This window comes from Dermacentor andersoni, chromosome 10 (assembly GCF_023375885.2).
Source record: "Dermacentor andersoni chromosome 10, qqDerAnde1_hic_scaffold, whole genome shotgun sequence".
NCBI classification, from domain to species: Eukaryota; Metazoa; Arthropoda; class Arachnida; order Ixodida; family Ixodidae; genus Dermacentor; species Dermacentor andersoni.
This window is the reverse complement of record NC_092823.1, coordinates 43,114,031-43,130,570: the sequence shown is the minus strand read 5'-3', so window position 1 is coordinate 43,130,570 and position 16,540 is coordinate 43,114,031. Positions and strand designations below refer to the sequence as shown.

Here is a 16,540-nt window from a genome sequence, read left to right as displayed (position 1 = left end):
ACTAGAAAAATCAACACAAATTACCCAATAAATTGTTTATTGAGAACACTCAATGGTAATATTGTTGTGCAAGGATTGAGTGAACTCAATTGCTCTTGTAAATTTGTTGAAGTCCGTTGTTTCAACAATTCCCCAACAATATATCAATGGTTAATCAACACTCATTTTTGTACGGGTACATACATATCATTGCAAATGTTTGCACTTATCACTGTAGAGAACATAGCCTGTTTCCCCTGTTTTGTTGAAATATTCCACGCACTCCTCCTCTGGTTTTCCGGTTTTGTTGACATCCTTGAACCTGAGTTCCCACCAGTCGAGTCCACCTGAATCAAAGTGAATGTGTTGAAGCCAAATAAACACAAATCAGTCTTCAACCAAAGGAAATGCGGCAAAAAAAAATGTGAGATCGGACATCATTACGGAATACTAAAACCTTGAATTTTGTAAGGCCTTAGACTGCATAACTTCATATTTACCGTGATACTAAGGAATGAAAATAACTGATACAATCACATTTATCTGTCCATGTCCTTCATTGTCTGGCTATATCCTCGTGTTATAAATTTGCAGCGATAAAAACTCTTTGAAGCAATGCACTCATTGGTTGATCAAATTGCAGGGACATTTTATTTATTAATTTTATTGCTCACGAACAAACAACTGGCTACTGGTGCTAGACATTGCCGCCGCTGATGGCACGTCATAGCGAAGAACACAAAAAGCATCGCAGTTAGATTGATAAATAATAACAAAGCACTCATACATACCACCACTTGGTCGCATGATGAAAACACCACACGTGTAGTTGCCGCTCGCAAACTGCAAAGTCTCGCTGTGGTCCATCAGGCCACCTGAATGTGTTCAATAATACAGTTTGGTTAGTCTCGAATTCAATCTCTCGCGTTGGCATATAGCGCCTGCGTAATTATCTGGCGCCTACAAAATTTTCCAAATGCTAAATTATATTGAAGCGACAATAAGACCTTGCACGGAAGGGCCACAGGAGTCAATAAACTGGAAAGAGACTCGAACAGTATTCATCATTAAAGCAAGCGTGGGTGGAAGCGATGTCGACCAAAGAGCTATATGCGGATGACGCATAGAGCTCGTCGGTTCTATGCGTCATCTGCCAGAACAGACAGGGACAGACCGCGCTACCCTAATATAAAGGAAGAAGCAAGAACGTTAAGCTCGCATACGGGCAAACAAGGAGCTTTCTTTGCAGTGTGATCACCTTTAAGTTTTCCGGAATTCGTTTAAATCGCCTGTCGCAGATAACATAGCTAACATAGATAACATAGCCCTCGAGCTGAATTATTCGTAGGCGGGCATTATTTGCCCGAGAAAGCAAAACAAATATTCATATAGTTAAGGAAATTACAAATTAGCTTCGCAATTAATTACTTCATGGCTCATCTTGCAATGTACGAAATGTAGCCACGTGTTTGGAAGGCCTATCTACTTGGAATGAATTTACAGAAGGACACCAGCTTGGAGAATGCGCCTTCAACCTCACCGTAAAAATGCGTTCTTGTTCTACTTACTTTCCTAACAAAAGGCTCGTTTATGCATTGAAGCACAAAAGTAACTGGAACGCTCATGTATGTTGTCCCAGACTTTGGGAAATAATATCTCGAAACATGTGCCATCCATGAAATACATTTCAAGTAGATGCGTCTTGCGAACTCACACGGTACAATTCGTGAAGTGCAATATGTGCAGTAAAGTGATTAATTAGGAAGTTAATTAATTATGTTTTAATTAGTTGAGTATGCGTTTCGATTTCTCGTGCTAGTAATGTCCACCTCTTCGAATAATCCAGCTCAGTGAGGAGAACTATGCTATCTGCCAGAGGCGACTTTTAGAAATTCCTGAAAACTTAAAAATGATCACCCCGTATATTGCTTCGCACCGCTGTAATTCCCCTTCAGGGAGTTTCGGCTATACATTTTTAAGTCCGTGCTCGTATTTTGACATGTCGCCATGTGTCGAGATTGTGTAGAAGAAAGCCGATTCTCAGTTTTCTCAAGCATCTCAGCCCTGCCTCAAAACCGCCATGTGACAATACCAAAAATGGACACATGCTCAAGGCTGTAGTGAAAATGGTTAACTGTAATAGACTCTGTTTTTTAAAAGAACGAGCATTGGCAGTATTCGACGTCTACAATATTTGCATACCCATCCCTGCCCCGGCCCTCACTGATTCAAAAGAAAATTATCCTAGTTTATCGCAGAATGTTGCAACTTCCGAATGTATACCACAGATACATTTGTGTCATAGATAAACTTGTATCCGGTAAAGAATCAACGAAATGCTAATATTCCCAGTGACTGTGGTAAAATAGATAATGAAGGATGCACCATGGTTAATGAACAGGAAGAAAGCACAGACGGCCAGCATGGCATCATTACCTATTACTGATAGCATAAAACTGACACATGGTCACAAAATAAGTCACAAAGAAACACAAGCACTAGCCGAACTGGGTATTCAAAAGGTGCTACAAACATCTTGGGACACTGCTTAGTGGACATGTTTTGTGACGTTGCTTATTATGCGCCAAGTGTGCTAAAAAGAAAGTCGTAGTTTCGTCCGAAAGGCGAAGCATCGATTGCGATAGCAAATTAATTGACAGCTATACGAAGCAAGGATAGCAGTTTCATCGGCCAAATAAACTGTAAACATAGGCGCCTTAGCTGAATTAACAAGCATGGTGTCATGCGCGCACGAGCAAAGATGAACACATCTCACTCGATGACCGCCGAAACTCTCTGGCAAAACGCTCGAGTGAGGAATCGCGGCTGCAGCAGCGAGCGAATTGACTTTCGCGCTGGCGGCTTGCATCTGCGCGAAGTAAGCCGCGAAAACAGAGTGCGCGGAGGACTCTGTCCCCGTCGCAGACGGCTTTCAAGATACAGCGTCCCTAACGGATGGATGTGGCTGCCCGGGCCGCCCGAAGTAGAACGCGCCTCCCTCCCCCCCCCCCCCCCCCTGGAACCTTGTGCTCGACGGAAGACAGCGCGCTTCCTCCCCGCTTTCCTCCCTTGTGCACGCGAGATTGAGCCACGATCGTCGGCTCATACGCGCACGCTTTCACTCGCACATACAGCATACGGCGTGCGGCGACAACTTTATCGCCCTTGGACTTCATACGGAACCTTACAGCGACGCCGACGGCAGAAGTGCTTCTGGAGTGTTCATATACTTGCTATCGCAATAATATATGACAACAGACTTCTGCAAACTTTCAGAATCATAACCTGATTTCCAATGAAGCTGTTTCTTTGGAGCAGTTGCACTAAGGGCCCATGTTGCCTGTAAATAAACCGCATGCTTTAAAATGCTGCCACATGACTCGCCAATTTGAGATCATGCCCGCATATAGCCCTTTTACGCAACAAGGTGTGTTTTATGAAGGCTGCAATTAAACTGCACACGTTTAACTTCCCACGCTGATTTAGTCTTATGTTCTCCCTATACTATTATGTGCGACCTAACTTGGCTGATCAACGTGCGTCTTATTTTAGCCAAATATGAGCAATGTTCACTTCACCGAGGACACCGGAAAACGTATACGTGAGCCTCCTTTAAACGCATGAAGATAGAGAACAAACAAAGGTCGAGTAATCATTTCCAAAGCTACCATTTAAGCCAGAAGCGTTAAAGTTTCGCCACACATCACACTTCACATGCTTCCCAGTTTCGTCGAGTGCAAGTTCAGCGTGAGGTAAATTTCTTACGCATGTGTGGCACACATAACAGAAAGCAAACGCTTAACGTGTTTGAGCACTTGCTAACGCAAGTTTCTACAAAGGCTGTAATTGACCCAAACTTATCACAAATTTGCGTGAGCACTGACCATAAAGTTCTCCCTTTTTCCAAATTTTTATTTCGGTGGTGTTTCTTTTTTTTTCAGGGCATCGGGTTATATTCCGCGTTGTTCGCGAAACAACTGTAATGCTCCGGAGGGCTGACACATAATTTACTTCAAAGACCGTAACTATTCCGCACACTTAACCTGCCCCTTAGTTTAACTAAATATAAACAACGTGCCTCGGGCTAACATAATAAAATTTGCGCATGAATAGAACATATTACTACCCAGATTTTTCACTAATGATGGAACGCGGGCAATCATCTCAGCTGAAATTTTGGAACTCATCAACGGCATCTATAAAATTATACAGTACACTTTATTCTTTTCGTTGTCCTCTAACGTTTTTGATGGTTGTACGAAAATAATTGTTTTCACTTTTGTTATTGCTCCGTTAAAAAATAGTCATCGTTCTTGAGTAGTTATTCAAAACTTTTTTCTTTATTTCTGCTTTTTCTTTATTGTTTATTCGTTTCTTTTTCTGTCACACTCTTTATGTACGCTGTCACAGCTATAATGTTGCACTCTCACTATTGTTTAATGTTTCGTATTTATTTCACTTGCGGAACTAATTACGCACTGCATTTAAGCAATTTCTTTTGGAAGGCCTTCTGAGGGTTTTTCCTCATAGCCTCCTCCTCTATACGTCAGATCATATATACTGTATTGTATTCATTACTTCAAATAAATAATTCAAATCCCTCTGAACTGAGTTATTGTTTCCAATTGCACTGCACATAAAAAGGTAGATTTAATCAGTGTAGAAAGAGTAGTGTTCCAAATAAGTTAATGCGGGAAGTTCGCATTTTCGAATGCATGACATTAACCGAAAGCTTCAAAAATTTGAGCTTTATGGTGTACCTATTTTCAATGATGCTAAAATGCAACAAAAGAAATGATACAGTCACATATTTCTGGCATATAGAAATAACCTGGGCCAGGGCGTGACAACTTGTTATTTGTCACATATTTGAAAGCTTTCGAAGAGTAATCCAGTGTGGTGACGGTGGCTATAGTGTTGGGACGTTAACCACGAAGTCGTGGATTAATATCCCGCCGGGGTAGTCGCCTTTCGATGGGGGCGAAATGCAAAAATGCGTGTGTACTTCGATTTAGGTGCGCACTAAAGAACCCCAACTGGCCAAAATAATTCTGGGATCCCAACTCTGGCATGCCTCATAATCATGTCGTCGTTTTGGCACTCCAAAAGCCCCGAATTATTTTTAATCAAGAAATGCAACAGTGCAAAAGTCTCGCGAGTTTACTATTCAATACCAAAATGTACGATTGCTTTTCCGACATAAGGTTCCAAGCTATGGGCACCTCTAATTATTGAAATGGTTGCTCATCGAAAGGAAGAATGAGGCTTGTGCAGTGTATGGGGTTACCCAAGCGACTATTATTGATAGAGCAAAATATCATTTACCAGCTAAGTCTTTCATAGCGGTTGAATTTGAATTCCCGACAGCGATAGGCTTTCGCGAACACCGATCAAACATGAAATATTGAGTAGTAGTATCTGTATCACTTCATAGCTTACCTATACCACCGACAAGCATCGTGCTGAGGTCACTTGTATCGAACGTTCCTTCCAGGGTATCTGTTGTCCTATAATCGAGAAAGATTAGGTGAGATTAGGCAGGATTACTTCATTATGCATTGAGCACTGCTTACCAATTCGAGTTCCAATAAGATCTGTTGAAGCACACAGATTCTTCAGTTATATTCAGCACGCTATCCACTTGGCAAACGAAACTTGTGTTTCGAGTAGTCTCATACGTCCATATTGGCCAGGATGTGTTCATAAACTGAAACGTGTGGAAACAGGTTGTGGGCATATTCAAGTGCTGTTTCAATTCACTTCTATCAACACTAAGATACGGAACGTTTAAGATGTGGTATGATGAGCCATGCGAAATCAGGAAAAAAAGAGCGACAGCGGAATATTTCAATTTGAAAAAGAAGAAAAATTGGATTATAGCGTTTCCGCCTCAAAGAGAGAGAGCACATGACTTTTATTAAAAACAAATACGTGACAATGACAAGTGCTTCCGGTGAGGTGCCTAGATTAGGCTGGTTGTTTCGCTCCTAAACAGGTACATAGTAACAAGTTGTCGTATGTACGGCTTTTTGGTGGGTAGGAGTTCCTGTCAGAATGATTCAGTCGTTTAGCCTAACGACTGAGCTCTGTAGCCCGACCAACCAAGGCATATTTCTCGAAGTGCAGATAGACTGGGAATTGTACGTATGCCCTAACGAAACGAACTGGCTAAGAGAGACACCGCACGGAGGGAGAAGGAATGCTCTGGAATCATTTAGACCCCATGGAGCCTTTATTGTGCACCAGAATTCAAGTACACGAGCCTTTTTTTTTTTTACCTTCCTGTCCAATCAGAACACCGCCACAGCAGCCAGGAATCGAATCCGCGACCTTGTACCCAGCAATGCAAACGCCGTTGCAATAAAGCTACCTTGCTTGGTCATTCGAGCAATGGCTTCGCGCTTCAATAACAATGACTCTCAAGCACAATTAATTATTGATAACGTAGTAACCCGCCTTTAATTGCCGTATAGATGAAACCACTCTGCCGCAGAACTTTGTATTATGGGATTATCTCTAACGCGGCACTAGTCAGCTCGGTGTGTAAGAGAGAGAGAGAGAAAATAATGCAGAGAAAGGCAGGGAGGTTAACCAGAGGTAGTTCCGGTTGGCTACCCTGCGCAAGGGGAAGGGTTAATAGGGATAAAAAGAGAAATAGAGTGGAAGGGGGAGATAGAAAGAAAGGGAGACAAGCACGAACAAAGCGCGTACACTACAGAACGGTAGGGGGCGGCATTCTTAGAGTCTGTCGTGAAGCCCCGTAGACCGCAAGAACGTTAATAGCGCGAGTAAGGCCTTCAACGCGGATGTTCTTTCGGAGCATTGGCCTAAAGCTTTTAGTTCTGAAAGTGGACGATTGTCCAGCTGGTCCAGTACCCTGCACATCACTTGTCTCTCAGCACTGTATCGCGGGCAGACACAGATAATGTGTGCGAGCGTCTCGTCGATGTTACATGTGTCGCACGTGGGGCTGTTGGCCATTCCTATGAGGAAAGCATAGGCGTTTGTAAAGGCAACGCCTAGCCACAGACGGTAAAGCATGGTCTGTTCACGTCGTGGTAATCCAGGCGGGAGATGCATCCGTATGTCCGGAGACAACGAACGCAACCGACACATGGTGAAAACATTTGAGTCCCACAAGGGCAAAGTACACTCACGGGACATCAATCGCAGCCCAGCCGCAGCGTCTGTTCGCGAAAGCGGAATGAAAACTCGTTGACCACTTTCATGTGCCGATCGGGCGGCTTCGTCGGCTTGGTCATTCCCGCTGATGTTACAATGTCCTGGAAGCCACTGAAAGATTATGTTGTGACCCTTATCATAGCTTTGATTATATATGTGCCGAATTTCTGAGGCCAGTTGTTCATTGGGTCCGTGGCGCATTGGGCTTCGTATGCACTGAAGGGCTGCCTTGGAGTCACTGAAGACTGTCCATTGTTGCGGTGGTTTCTGCTTAATGAAATCAAGTGCAGCACGGAGCGCCGCGAGTTCTGCACCCGTCGATGTGGTCACACATGAAGTTCTTAATTTGATTTCCTCAGATTGTGCCGGGATGATGACTGCAGCAGCAGCGCTGTTAAGAAAGAATTATGGGGTCTTACGTGCCAAAAGCACACTCTGATAATGAGGCACGCCGTCGTGGTGGACTCCGGAATAATTTGGACCACCTGGGGTTCTTTTAGCGTGCACCTTAAGTACACGGTGTTACGTTTCGCCTACAACGCGCGGTAATGCCGGCGCGGATGCAACGGACGCCGGGGCTTTGTTCAAAGCGGCGGACATTTTGGCCCGTCCGACGCCGCCGCAACGCCTACCCGCCAAGCGTGTCCAGGCGTGTTTCAGTGCCACGTGTCTTCGTGTGTGCGTGTGTGTGTGTGTGCCCTCGCTTGTCAAAGCGCGGCAGCCGGGGAGCGGAGTTCCCCGAATGAGGAGCCTGGACGTCTCTCGGCTCAACTGTTCGCGCCGTCGTGCGGGTGAGGGTTGGCGATGCGTCACTACACTCGGTTCAGCCGGTCTCTCGGCCCGACAGTTCGCGCCGTCGTGGGCTCCTGCTGCGCCGTCCCGTGACCTTCATCCCGTGACCTTCCCTCCTTCCCTTTTGGACCGCGACGCCGGGAGTATAAGAGCAGCTGCCCCCGGACGCCAGAGGGGAGGCTCCGATTTGTACTGTTGAGTTACGTGCTCTCCCGTCTCTCCACTTCGGTCGACCTGACCGGCCGCTCTTTTGCTATGTTAGAATAAACAAGTTGTTCTGTTACCAGTCTTCTCATGCTTTGCCGGGACCTTCGGATGCTTCCAGTGCCCCAGGCCGCCAGGCCAACGCTACCCTTGGGGCTTGCGACCCATTGGCAATAACGGGCGTCAACACCGAGTCCCCAACAACTCGTGCCAGCGGTACGATTACGACATCTGGTTGCCAGCGGTGAGATCGCGACAACGGAGGCCAGCAGCGAAGAGATGCGGTTGACTGTATGCTGAGCAGCACAACGACCATCCGGGAGCAGTGCAACGAGCCCTGTGTGATGACTGGTTGCCTGCAGCGGAACGACTGCGCTGAAGTCTTGGCTGCGAGGTTTGGTGAGTGCGGGACTTTCTTCTTCTGAGTTTTGCCAGGCTTTTGTTAGTGTTAGAAACAGAGCTGGTAATTGTGGTTGTCGTTGCTACCGGGTTAGTTTGCGGCAAGACAATAGTAGGCAGTAGAGAAAGCAGCATTCAGAGCAGCCATGGATTTGAAGTCGTTGCGCAAACCGAAATTGCTGGAGCTTGCGAGAGAGTTGGGTCTGGATGTCTCAGACAAACTCAGAAAACCAGAACTGCTAAGGGCCATTCTTGAGTTAGAAGCTGAGGATGACGAGCTGTCGGAATGCCTTGAGACCATTGAGGAGAGGGAGGAGCAAAAAGAGAAACAGGAGCGCGAACTTAAAGAACAGAAAGAGAAAGATGAGCGCGAACGTAAAGAACAGAAAGAGAAAGATGAGCGTGAACTTAAAGAACAGAAAGAGAAAGATGAGCGTGAACGAAAAGAACAGAAAGAAAAAGAAGAGCGCGAACACGCTTTGGAAATGAAGCGTCTCGAGGTAGAGATGGAACGCGCTCGTAATGGAAGTCAGGCACACGGTGCAGGAGAACGAGTATTGTTCAAAATGGCTGACCTGATGCGGCCGTTTAAGCTTGGAGAGGACATTGGTTTGTTCCTGGTTAACTTTGAGCGAACGTGCGAGAAGCAGGGGTTCTCTCGGGAAACGTGGCCACAGCGCTTGCTCACTTTGCTACCCGGCGAGGCGGCCGACGTAGTCGCTCGCTTGGAGAGAGAGGAGGCAGAGGATTTCGACAAAGTGAAATCGAGTCTGCTAAAAAAGTACCGGCTGTCAGCGGAGGCGTTCCGTCGGAAGTTTCGGGAAAATGAGAAAGGCAGAAGTGAGTCATATACAGAGTTTGCGTACAGGCTTATGTCAAACATGCAGGAGTGGCTCAAAGAAGAGAAAGCGTTTGGTGACCACGAGAAAGTTCTGCAGTGTTTCGGGCTAGAACAGTTTTATAGTCGGTTACCTGAGAACGTGCGGTACTGGGTCTTGGATAGGCCAGACGTTAGTACGGTGGCTAGAGCCGCTGAGTTAGCCGAGGAGTTTGTGACGCGTCGGGCTCGTGGAGCTAAGGACGGTCAAAAGGGTGAATTTGGCTCCAAGTTTGAGAGGCCGAAGTTCACACCCATGAGAGCAAAGGGGGATACACGTAGTGCGGATGCGAGTGAAAGCAGTCCGACCGAACGTACGGAGACGGCGGCAACCGAAGCCGAACGCAGAAAGCGGTTCGAGATGAGGCAAGCGCGCGTTTGTTATACGTGCCAGAAGCCGGGTCACTTTTCGGCGCAGTGTCCGACCGAACGTAAGGAGACGGCGGCAGCCGAAGCCGAACGCAGAAAGCGGTTCGAGGCGAGGCAAGCGCGCCTGTGTTATACGTGCCAGAAGCCGGGTCACTTTTCGGCGCAGTGCCCAGAAACAAAACCAAAAGTCGTGTTTTTGTCTATATGCAGCACTGACGAGAACATGAAGCTTCTCGAGCCTTACATGCGAGACCTCCTCGTGAACGGGAAAGAGTGCCGAGTGCTTCGCGATTCCGCAGCTACAATGGATGTAGTTCACCCCTCTTACGTAGAACCCGATATGTTCACGGGCGAGTGCGCATGGATCAAGCAAGCAGTGGAAGCTCATAGCGTGTGTCTGCCGGTAGCAAAAGTGCTTATTGAAGGACCTTTCGGAGCACTTGAGACGGAGGCCGCAGTGTCATCTATGCTGCCCCCCCAGTACCCGTACTTATTTTCGAACAGGTCCGATCACCTCCTGCGCGAGAAGGGGCTTTTGTTTGGTGAGGCTAGCGTTCAGGCCTTAACCAGATCGAAGGTTCGGGAGCTCGCTGCAAAGGCGGTAGTTGCGGGGCCGACGTTGTTGAACGATGAAAAAGGGTCAGAGGCGCAGCAAGCTGGTATTCAGGGCACGCCCGAACGGGATAAAATTGAGCCTGTAGCGTTAAAGGCACCAGATACTGGAGAGGAAATTCCCGATGCGGGAAAGTTAGAAGAGCTTCCGGTCGAGCTTCCGGGACTAGGCTCAGTGACGAACAGGAAAGACACCGATCAAGTCATTAGCGACTTAATAAGTAAAGCATCGCTGTCGCCTGAGCAGAAAACCGAACTACACCAGCTCTTACAAGAGTTTCAAGGTCTGTTCTCTGAGACGCCTGGTAGGACTTCTGTCCTTACTCATGACATAGAACTTACCTCCCCAGAGCCAGTACGATCCAAGGCGTACCGGGTGTCACCCCGCCAGAACGATATTATGGAGGCTGAGGTAAAGAAAATGCTACAGCTCGGTGTTATTGAAGCGGGTGAGAGTGATTATACCTCCCCTTTGATTTTAGTTGAGGTACCGGGCAAGGAACCTCGTCCTTGCGTCGACTACCGCAGGCTTAATTCCATCACTAAGGATCAAATTTATCCGATCCCTAACATCGAGGAGCGCCTTGAGAGAGTGAGTAGCGCTCAGTTTATTTCCACCCTAGATCTTGTCAGGGGTTATTGGCAGGTTCCACTTACAGAAGAGGCTAGTAGGTATGCGGCGTTCATTTCACCCATGGGGACATTCCGTCCTAAAGTTTTGAGTTTTGGTTTGAAGAACGCGCCATACTGCTTTTCAAGCCTCATGGATAAAGTGTTGCGGGGACAGCAAGAATTCGCTTTACCGTATCTAGACGACGTAGCGATATTCTCCGCATCCTGGCCTGAGCATATGGCGCACTTGCGGGCAGTGCTAACCCGCCTGCGCGATGCGGGCTTGACAGTCAAGGCTCCCAAGTGCCAGTTAGCACAGGCCGAGGTTGTCTACCTCGGACACGTGATTGGTCGGGGTCGTCGCCGCCCCTCTGAAATAAAGGTGGCCGCTGTGCGAGACTTCCCGCGACCGCGCACGAAGACCGATATTCGGTCGTTCTTAGGTGTCGCCGGCTACTATCAGAGGTACATCCCCAGGTACTCTGATATCGCGGCTCCCTTGACGGATGCTCTAAGAAAGACAGAGCCGCAAACAGTCGTCTGGGAGGAGACGAAGGAAAGGGCTTTTAGCGCCCTAAAGAGCGCCCTAACAAGCCAGCCGGTGCTACGATCGCCCGACTACACAAAAGGGTTCGTTGTTCAGTGTGATGCTAGTGAGCGAGGCATGGGCGTTGTACTGTGCCAACGGGAAAATGGAGAAGTAGAACACCCCGTCCTGTATGCTAGTCGTAAGCTGACGAGTCGTGAGCAGGCGTATAGCGCCACCGAGAAAGAGTGTGCGTGTATCGTGTGGGCCGTTCAGAAATTGTCATGTTACCTAGCTGGCTCGAGGTTTATCATTGAAACGGATCACTGCCCTCTCCAATGGCTGCAGACCATCTCTCCCAAAAATGGCCGCCTCCTGCGCTGGAGCCTCGCTTTGCAACAATATTCCTTTGAGGTGCGTTACAAAAAGGGGAGTCTCAACGGTAACGCCGATGGCTTAAGTCGAAGCCCCTAACGTGGGAATCAGCCTCAAAATTGCTTGTTACTGATGTTTTTCTTCCTGAGGCAGGATTTTTTTTTAACTTATTGCTTTTGTGTAGTGTTTCGAAGTGATGATGTGCTTTTTAGTGCAATTTTTCCGATTTATGGACGCGTTCTGAGTGCTGCTAAACTACTGTAAGGAACTAGGCAGCAGTATAAAAGGGGAAAGAGCCTGGCAGGGCTTAGTGAGGGTTGTGCCGTGCTTGCTGACTGAGCGGTTGACTTTGGCGTGGTTCTAACGCTTGCCGGAAACGAGAACAAAAATGTCAACTCTCCCGAAGTCACTTTGCAGTGTCCTGTGTGCACCTGAACGTGAGAACGAGGCCTTCTCTGTGCGCTGCGCTCAAGAAACGCCCAAGGACGCCCAACTTCGGTTATGAGCATCATCGAGCGACATCCCTCCGGACAGCGGATGCAGTCCCCTGACCTTCGGGATCTCCTTCCCCCGGCGGGGCGGTCTGTTACGTTTCGCCTACAACGCGCGGTAATGCCGGCGCGGATGCAACGGACGCCGGGGCTTTGTTCAAAGCGGCGGACATTTTGGCCCGTCCGACGCCGCCGCAACGCCTACCCGCCAAGCGTGTCCAGGCGTGTTTCAGTGCCACGTGTCTTCGTGTGTGCGTGTGTGTGTGTGTGCCCTCGCTTGTCAAAGCGCGGCAGCCGGGGAGCGGAGTTCCCCGAATGAGGAGCCTGGACGTCTCTCGGCTCAACTGTTCGCGCCGTCGTGCGGGTGAGGGTTGGCGATGCGTCACTACACTCGGTTCAGCCGGTCTCTCGGCCCGACAGTTCGCGCCGTCGTGGGCTCCTGCTGCGCCGTCCCGTGACCTTCATCCCGTGACCTTCCCTCCTTCCCTTTTGGACCGCGACGCCGGGAGTATAAGAGCAGCTGCCCCCGGACGCCAGAGGGGAGGCTCCGATTTGTACTGTTGAGTTACGTGCTCTCCCGTCTCTCCACTTCGGTCGACCTGACCGGCCGCTCTTTTGCTATGTTAGAATAAACAAGTTGTTCTGTTACCAGTCTTCTCATGCTTTGCCGGGACCTTCGGATGCTTCCAGTGCCCCAGGCCGCCAGGCCAACGCTACCCTTGGGGCTTGCGACCCATTGGCAATAACGGGCGTCAACACCGAGTCCCCAACAACTCGTGCCAGCGGTACGATTACAACAACGGGTATTTTCACCCCATTGAAATAGGGCCGCCGTGGCCGGGATTCGATCCCACGACCTCGTGCTTAGCAGCACAACACCATAGCACTAAGCAACCAAGGCGGTCTGTATGCAAGCACGACGAGGTGCGATGCTAGGTGTGCGCTTTCTCATGTATAGGTGACAGCCACGCAAACGAGAGCAAAAAGATAACAAGCACCACAGCTCGCGTTTAGTTTATGGACGCAGCATCTGCTAAGAAGCTGAATTCTCGGGAAGCGGGGTCACACAGCCTCGAAATAAATGTTCCAGCATGTAGTAGCCTTCGCCTCCTACACAGTGATTCATTAAATACGACGTACCATGCCATAAACAGTGCAGAAATACACATTTGAAGTGGAAACCGCAACCCGTAAACTTTTGCTGTTGACTGTACATAGGATTTCAAAAAGCTTGCCTTGTTTTCAACATGCCGCTGCAACGCCTGCTTTTTTTTTTTTTTTGACGGTTGCAAATTGCATAAAAAGATATCCACCACGCGCTCTAAGCGTAACTCTTAACCCAAAAGCAAACTAAATACCACATTTCAGTTTCTAAAATATTAAGGCCTTTCATTGCATCGTCGACGCGGGTTTCTTTAAGGAATAAAAAAAATTTCATGCTCGTGCCGACCGGGATACTCAACGATCAGATTTTCTCAAATATTTTCAGTGGCAACATGCAAATTTGGGCCATCCAATACCTTCGTACAGTAAGACAGAGCGCTACTGGAAATTGGCACAAATGCAGATGAATGAACGACTAATTGCTATCATTATAAATAGCGAATTTTTTCAAGGTTTATAATACTTTTCGCATGCGATCCTTGGTGGTTGGTACTGAAACACTATACTATAATAATGCAATATAACAGTCCTGTAATCTACTTTTAATTTACGCCGTCGTATTCGCAGTTTTTGTACGATGCGTTGCACCTTCGTCGAACGGTTTCCTCACACGTCACCGTTAAAGAAAATACCGCAAGCGCGTCCAACCTACATCACTTCACCCTAAGTGTGCCTAGAGATACAGAGCTCTTCAGTAAAAAAAAATTACGAACCTCTCCATATTGGCTTAATGTCACGTCATCTAAAGACACGAGGACTATAGCTATAAAATGGTGCTTTATTGTGCTTTATTTCGTTATTTTTTTACTGACGTTTCCAAAGAGCACCATGTTAAAGCAGCGTTTTTGCTTTCAGGGACTTTTCCGGGTGATGGGCCACGATGCTTCGAATTGTAAACTTTCATTTGGTCACTTACCGGTGCCGCACCAGCGAATTAACCCGAACCATTGCCCCGGAGTTAGAAGTGAAACTTAGAAACGGGTATGGCACGCCTTGGTGGCTCACTTGCTATGCCATTCTAATGTCGAGCACGAGGTCGCTGGGTTCGAATCGCGGCCACGACAAAGGCATTTTCGAAGGGGAGAAACTCAAAAAAGCACTCTCGTGTGTGTGAAATTAGCTCTGAGTTGAACAAATTAGGCGGTAGAAATTATTCCGCTGCCCTCCCACCTCCCCGCCCCCCGCCATATGTTGTATACCACAGCGCGCCTGTCATAGTTACATAATTTACCTTGGGGTGGTTAAGGGGGAGGGAGAGAAGGGAGGCAGCAGGTTTAAACTGTTGAGAGATCAAAGAACTTCGCGCAAACGTGCGCCGTCACAGCTAAAACCAAAACTGTCTTTCTTGTCAATACCTTCGTCTTACAAACGTTTCGTATCTCATGTGCACTGTGAAAATTTCAACGATTTAGGACGAGCTACTCGAGGCTTACGCTGTAGCCTGTAATAATGGTTCGCTTATAAGCAAATACGCAAAATGAACGTACCATTTTTACGTTATAGGTGGGGAAATCAGAGCGACGTGCACTAGAAATACTGAAAACGGCCGCCAAAATCAGTGCTGCGTGAGCTTGCTTCTTCATGATGCTTTCTAACTGGGAATCCCTAATGCAATGCTTTCCTAGTTCGCTGGGCCGCTTATGTGTAGAAATAAATGATGCTCATTGACCTTTCTCCAAAATGTTTTTCCTATTTTCTAAGTCCTGAGATGGGGTTCCTAGAATTTTTAACAGGCATGCTTAGCAGAATATAATAAAAAAGAAAACAGGTTTCCAAAGGTCTCTACGTGCTGGAAAAATAGATTTACGTCAAGCGTGCTTCTATACGCCTAACAAGATATGCATTACATCGTATAGGTCGGCTATTGAAATGTAATGACGTTCAAGCTGTTGATAAATGAATTTATGCACCCACGATATACGTATACAATCGTCACAAGTGTTGGTGTACCAAAAGTTCGAATGGAAAGTTCCCATTAAAGAGGTGGATCGGAAAATTTTCGGAACCACATAATCGACAGAAGTGTTGTGTGTAAGCAGTCGACTAACTTGTGGAACTACGGCTGTCTCTAACTTGGCTGCTTTTTTTACGTAAACGAGCTGAAAAGTATCAGGTTGCTTTAATCACTACTCTACAGTACCATGCCAAATATTACAAAGAAATATTGCAATATGCTTTATTATAAGGACATAAACCATAAAGCGGTTACGGCTTGCTTTGGTTTACGAACATTTTTTTTTTAATTAAGATTCTTTCTTTTGTTTTTTAGGTGAACAGCTGAAATTTGTTCTATCTATTTAAGATACACTGCGCTTACTTCTGAACCAACACAAGAATTGTGACTGCGAGCCCACACCAGTCTACACTGCTGCGCTAGCCAGGCCCGCTACAGCCACAGGCCTCACGTGGGAAGATAACAAGGAAGCAAAGCACAACCCGAACAAAGGCAACTGCAGATGGCGACGACGTCGTGTCTTCTCCCTCGGTCTCAACCTCTGACTCGTGAAGGCAGGCCGCAAGGCGACGAGGCCCTCTCACCCACCTTAGGCACACCCGAATCACAGGCGATTTATCGTGTCATTGAATCGGCGAAATTTACGCGAGAGGGTGACAGCGCATTTACAAGCTCTGTCCGTTAAATTGGCAAACCTGTATGAGGCGACCGAGTACATCCAGGTTCCGGAGAAGGATGGACTCAGGTTCAATAAATTAAGTTCTATACAAATACAAAGGTGGCCGGACACACTGTAAATTGTGTAAGCCTATTTCGTAAAGTGTTATAAAGTCAGTATACGATTCCGCCCCAGGAATCCTTCGGCGGAAAAGTCTAAAGCGTTCGTTCCTGAGATAAAATTTAAGGTAAAATGTTTTGGCCCGCCACTTTTGGAGAAACTGCGAACTTCCCGGTCCAGCACTTTTGTGACAGTCGTGTAGATGGCGCTAGGTGAAAATTTTGCA

General features: G+C 47.3%; 1 protein-coding gene across 1 annotated transcript; it reads right to left on the bottom strand.

The window, feature by feature from the left end:
- Positions 1-30: 30 nt before the first annotated feature.
- Positions 31-15,109, bottom strand: LOC129380626 (uncharacterized). The gene is made up of 5 exons (XM_055062209.2): positions 15,070-15,109; positions 5,553-5,686; positions 5,419-5,486; positions 771-854; positions 31-326 (listed from the first exon to the last, which is right to left on the bottom strand). Exons 1-5 carry the CDS (start codon positions 15,070-15,072, stop codon positions 187-189), a joined length of 429 nt encoding a protein of 142 aa, XP_054918184.1. The 5' UTR covers positions 15,073-15,109; the 3' UTR covers positions 31-186.
- Between the last annotated feature and the right edge of the window lie 1,431 nt (positions 15,110-16,540).

Excerpts from the sequence above, each read along its gene's own strand:
- LOC129380626 (XM_055062209.2), bottom strand. Across the intron at positions 855-5,418 it reads GATGCTTGTCGGTGGTATAG|GTGGCCTGATGGACCACAGC; the intron begins GTAAGCTATGAA and ends GAACACATTCAG. Across the intron at positions 327-770 it reads CATCATGCGACCAAGTGGTG|GTGGACTCGACTGGTGGGAA; the intron begins GTATGTATGAGT and ends ACTTTGATTCAG.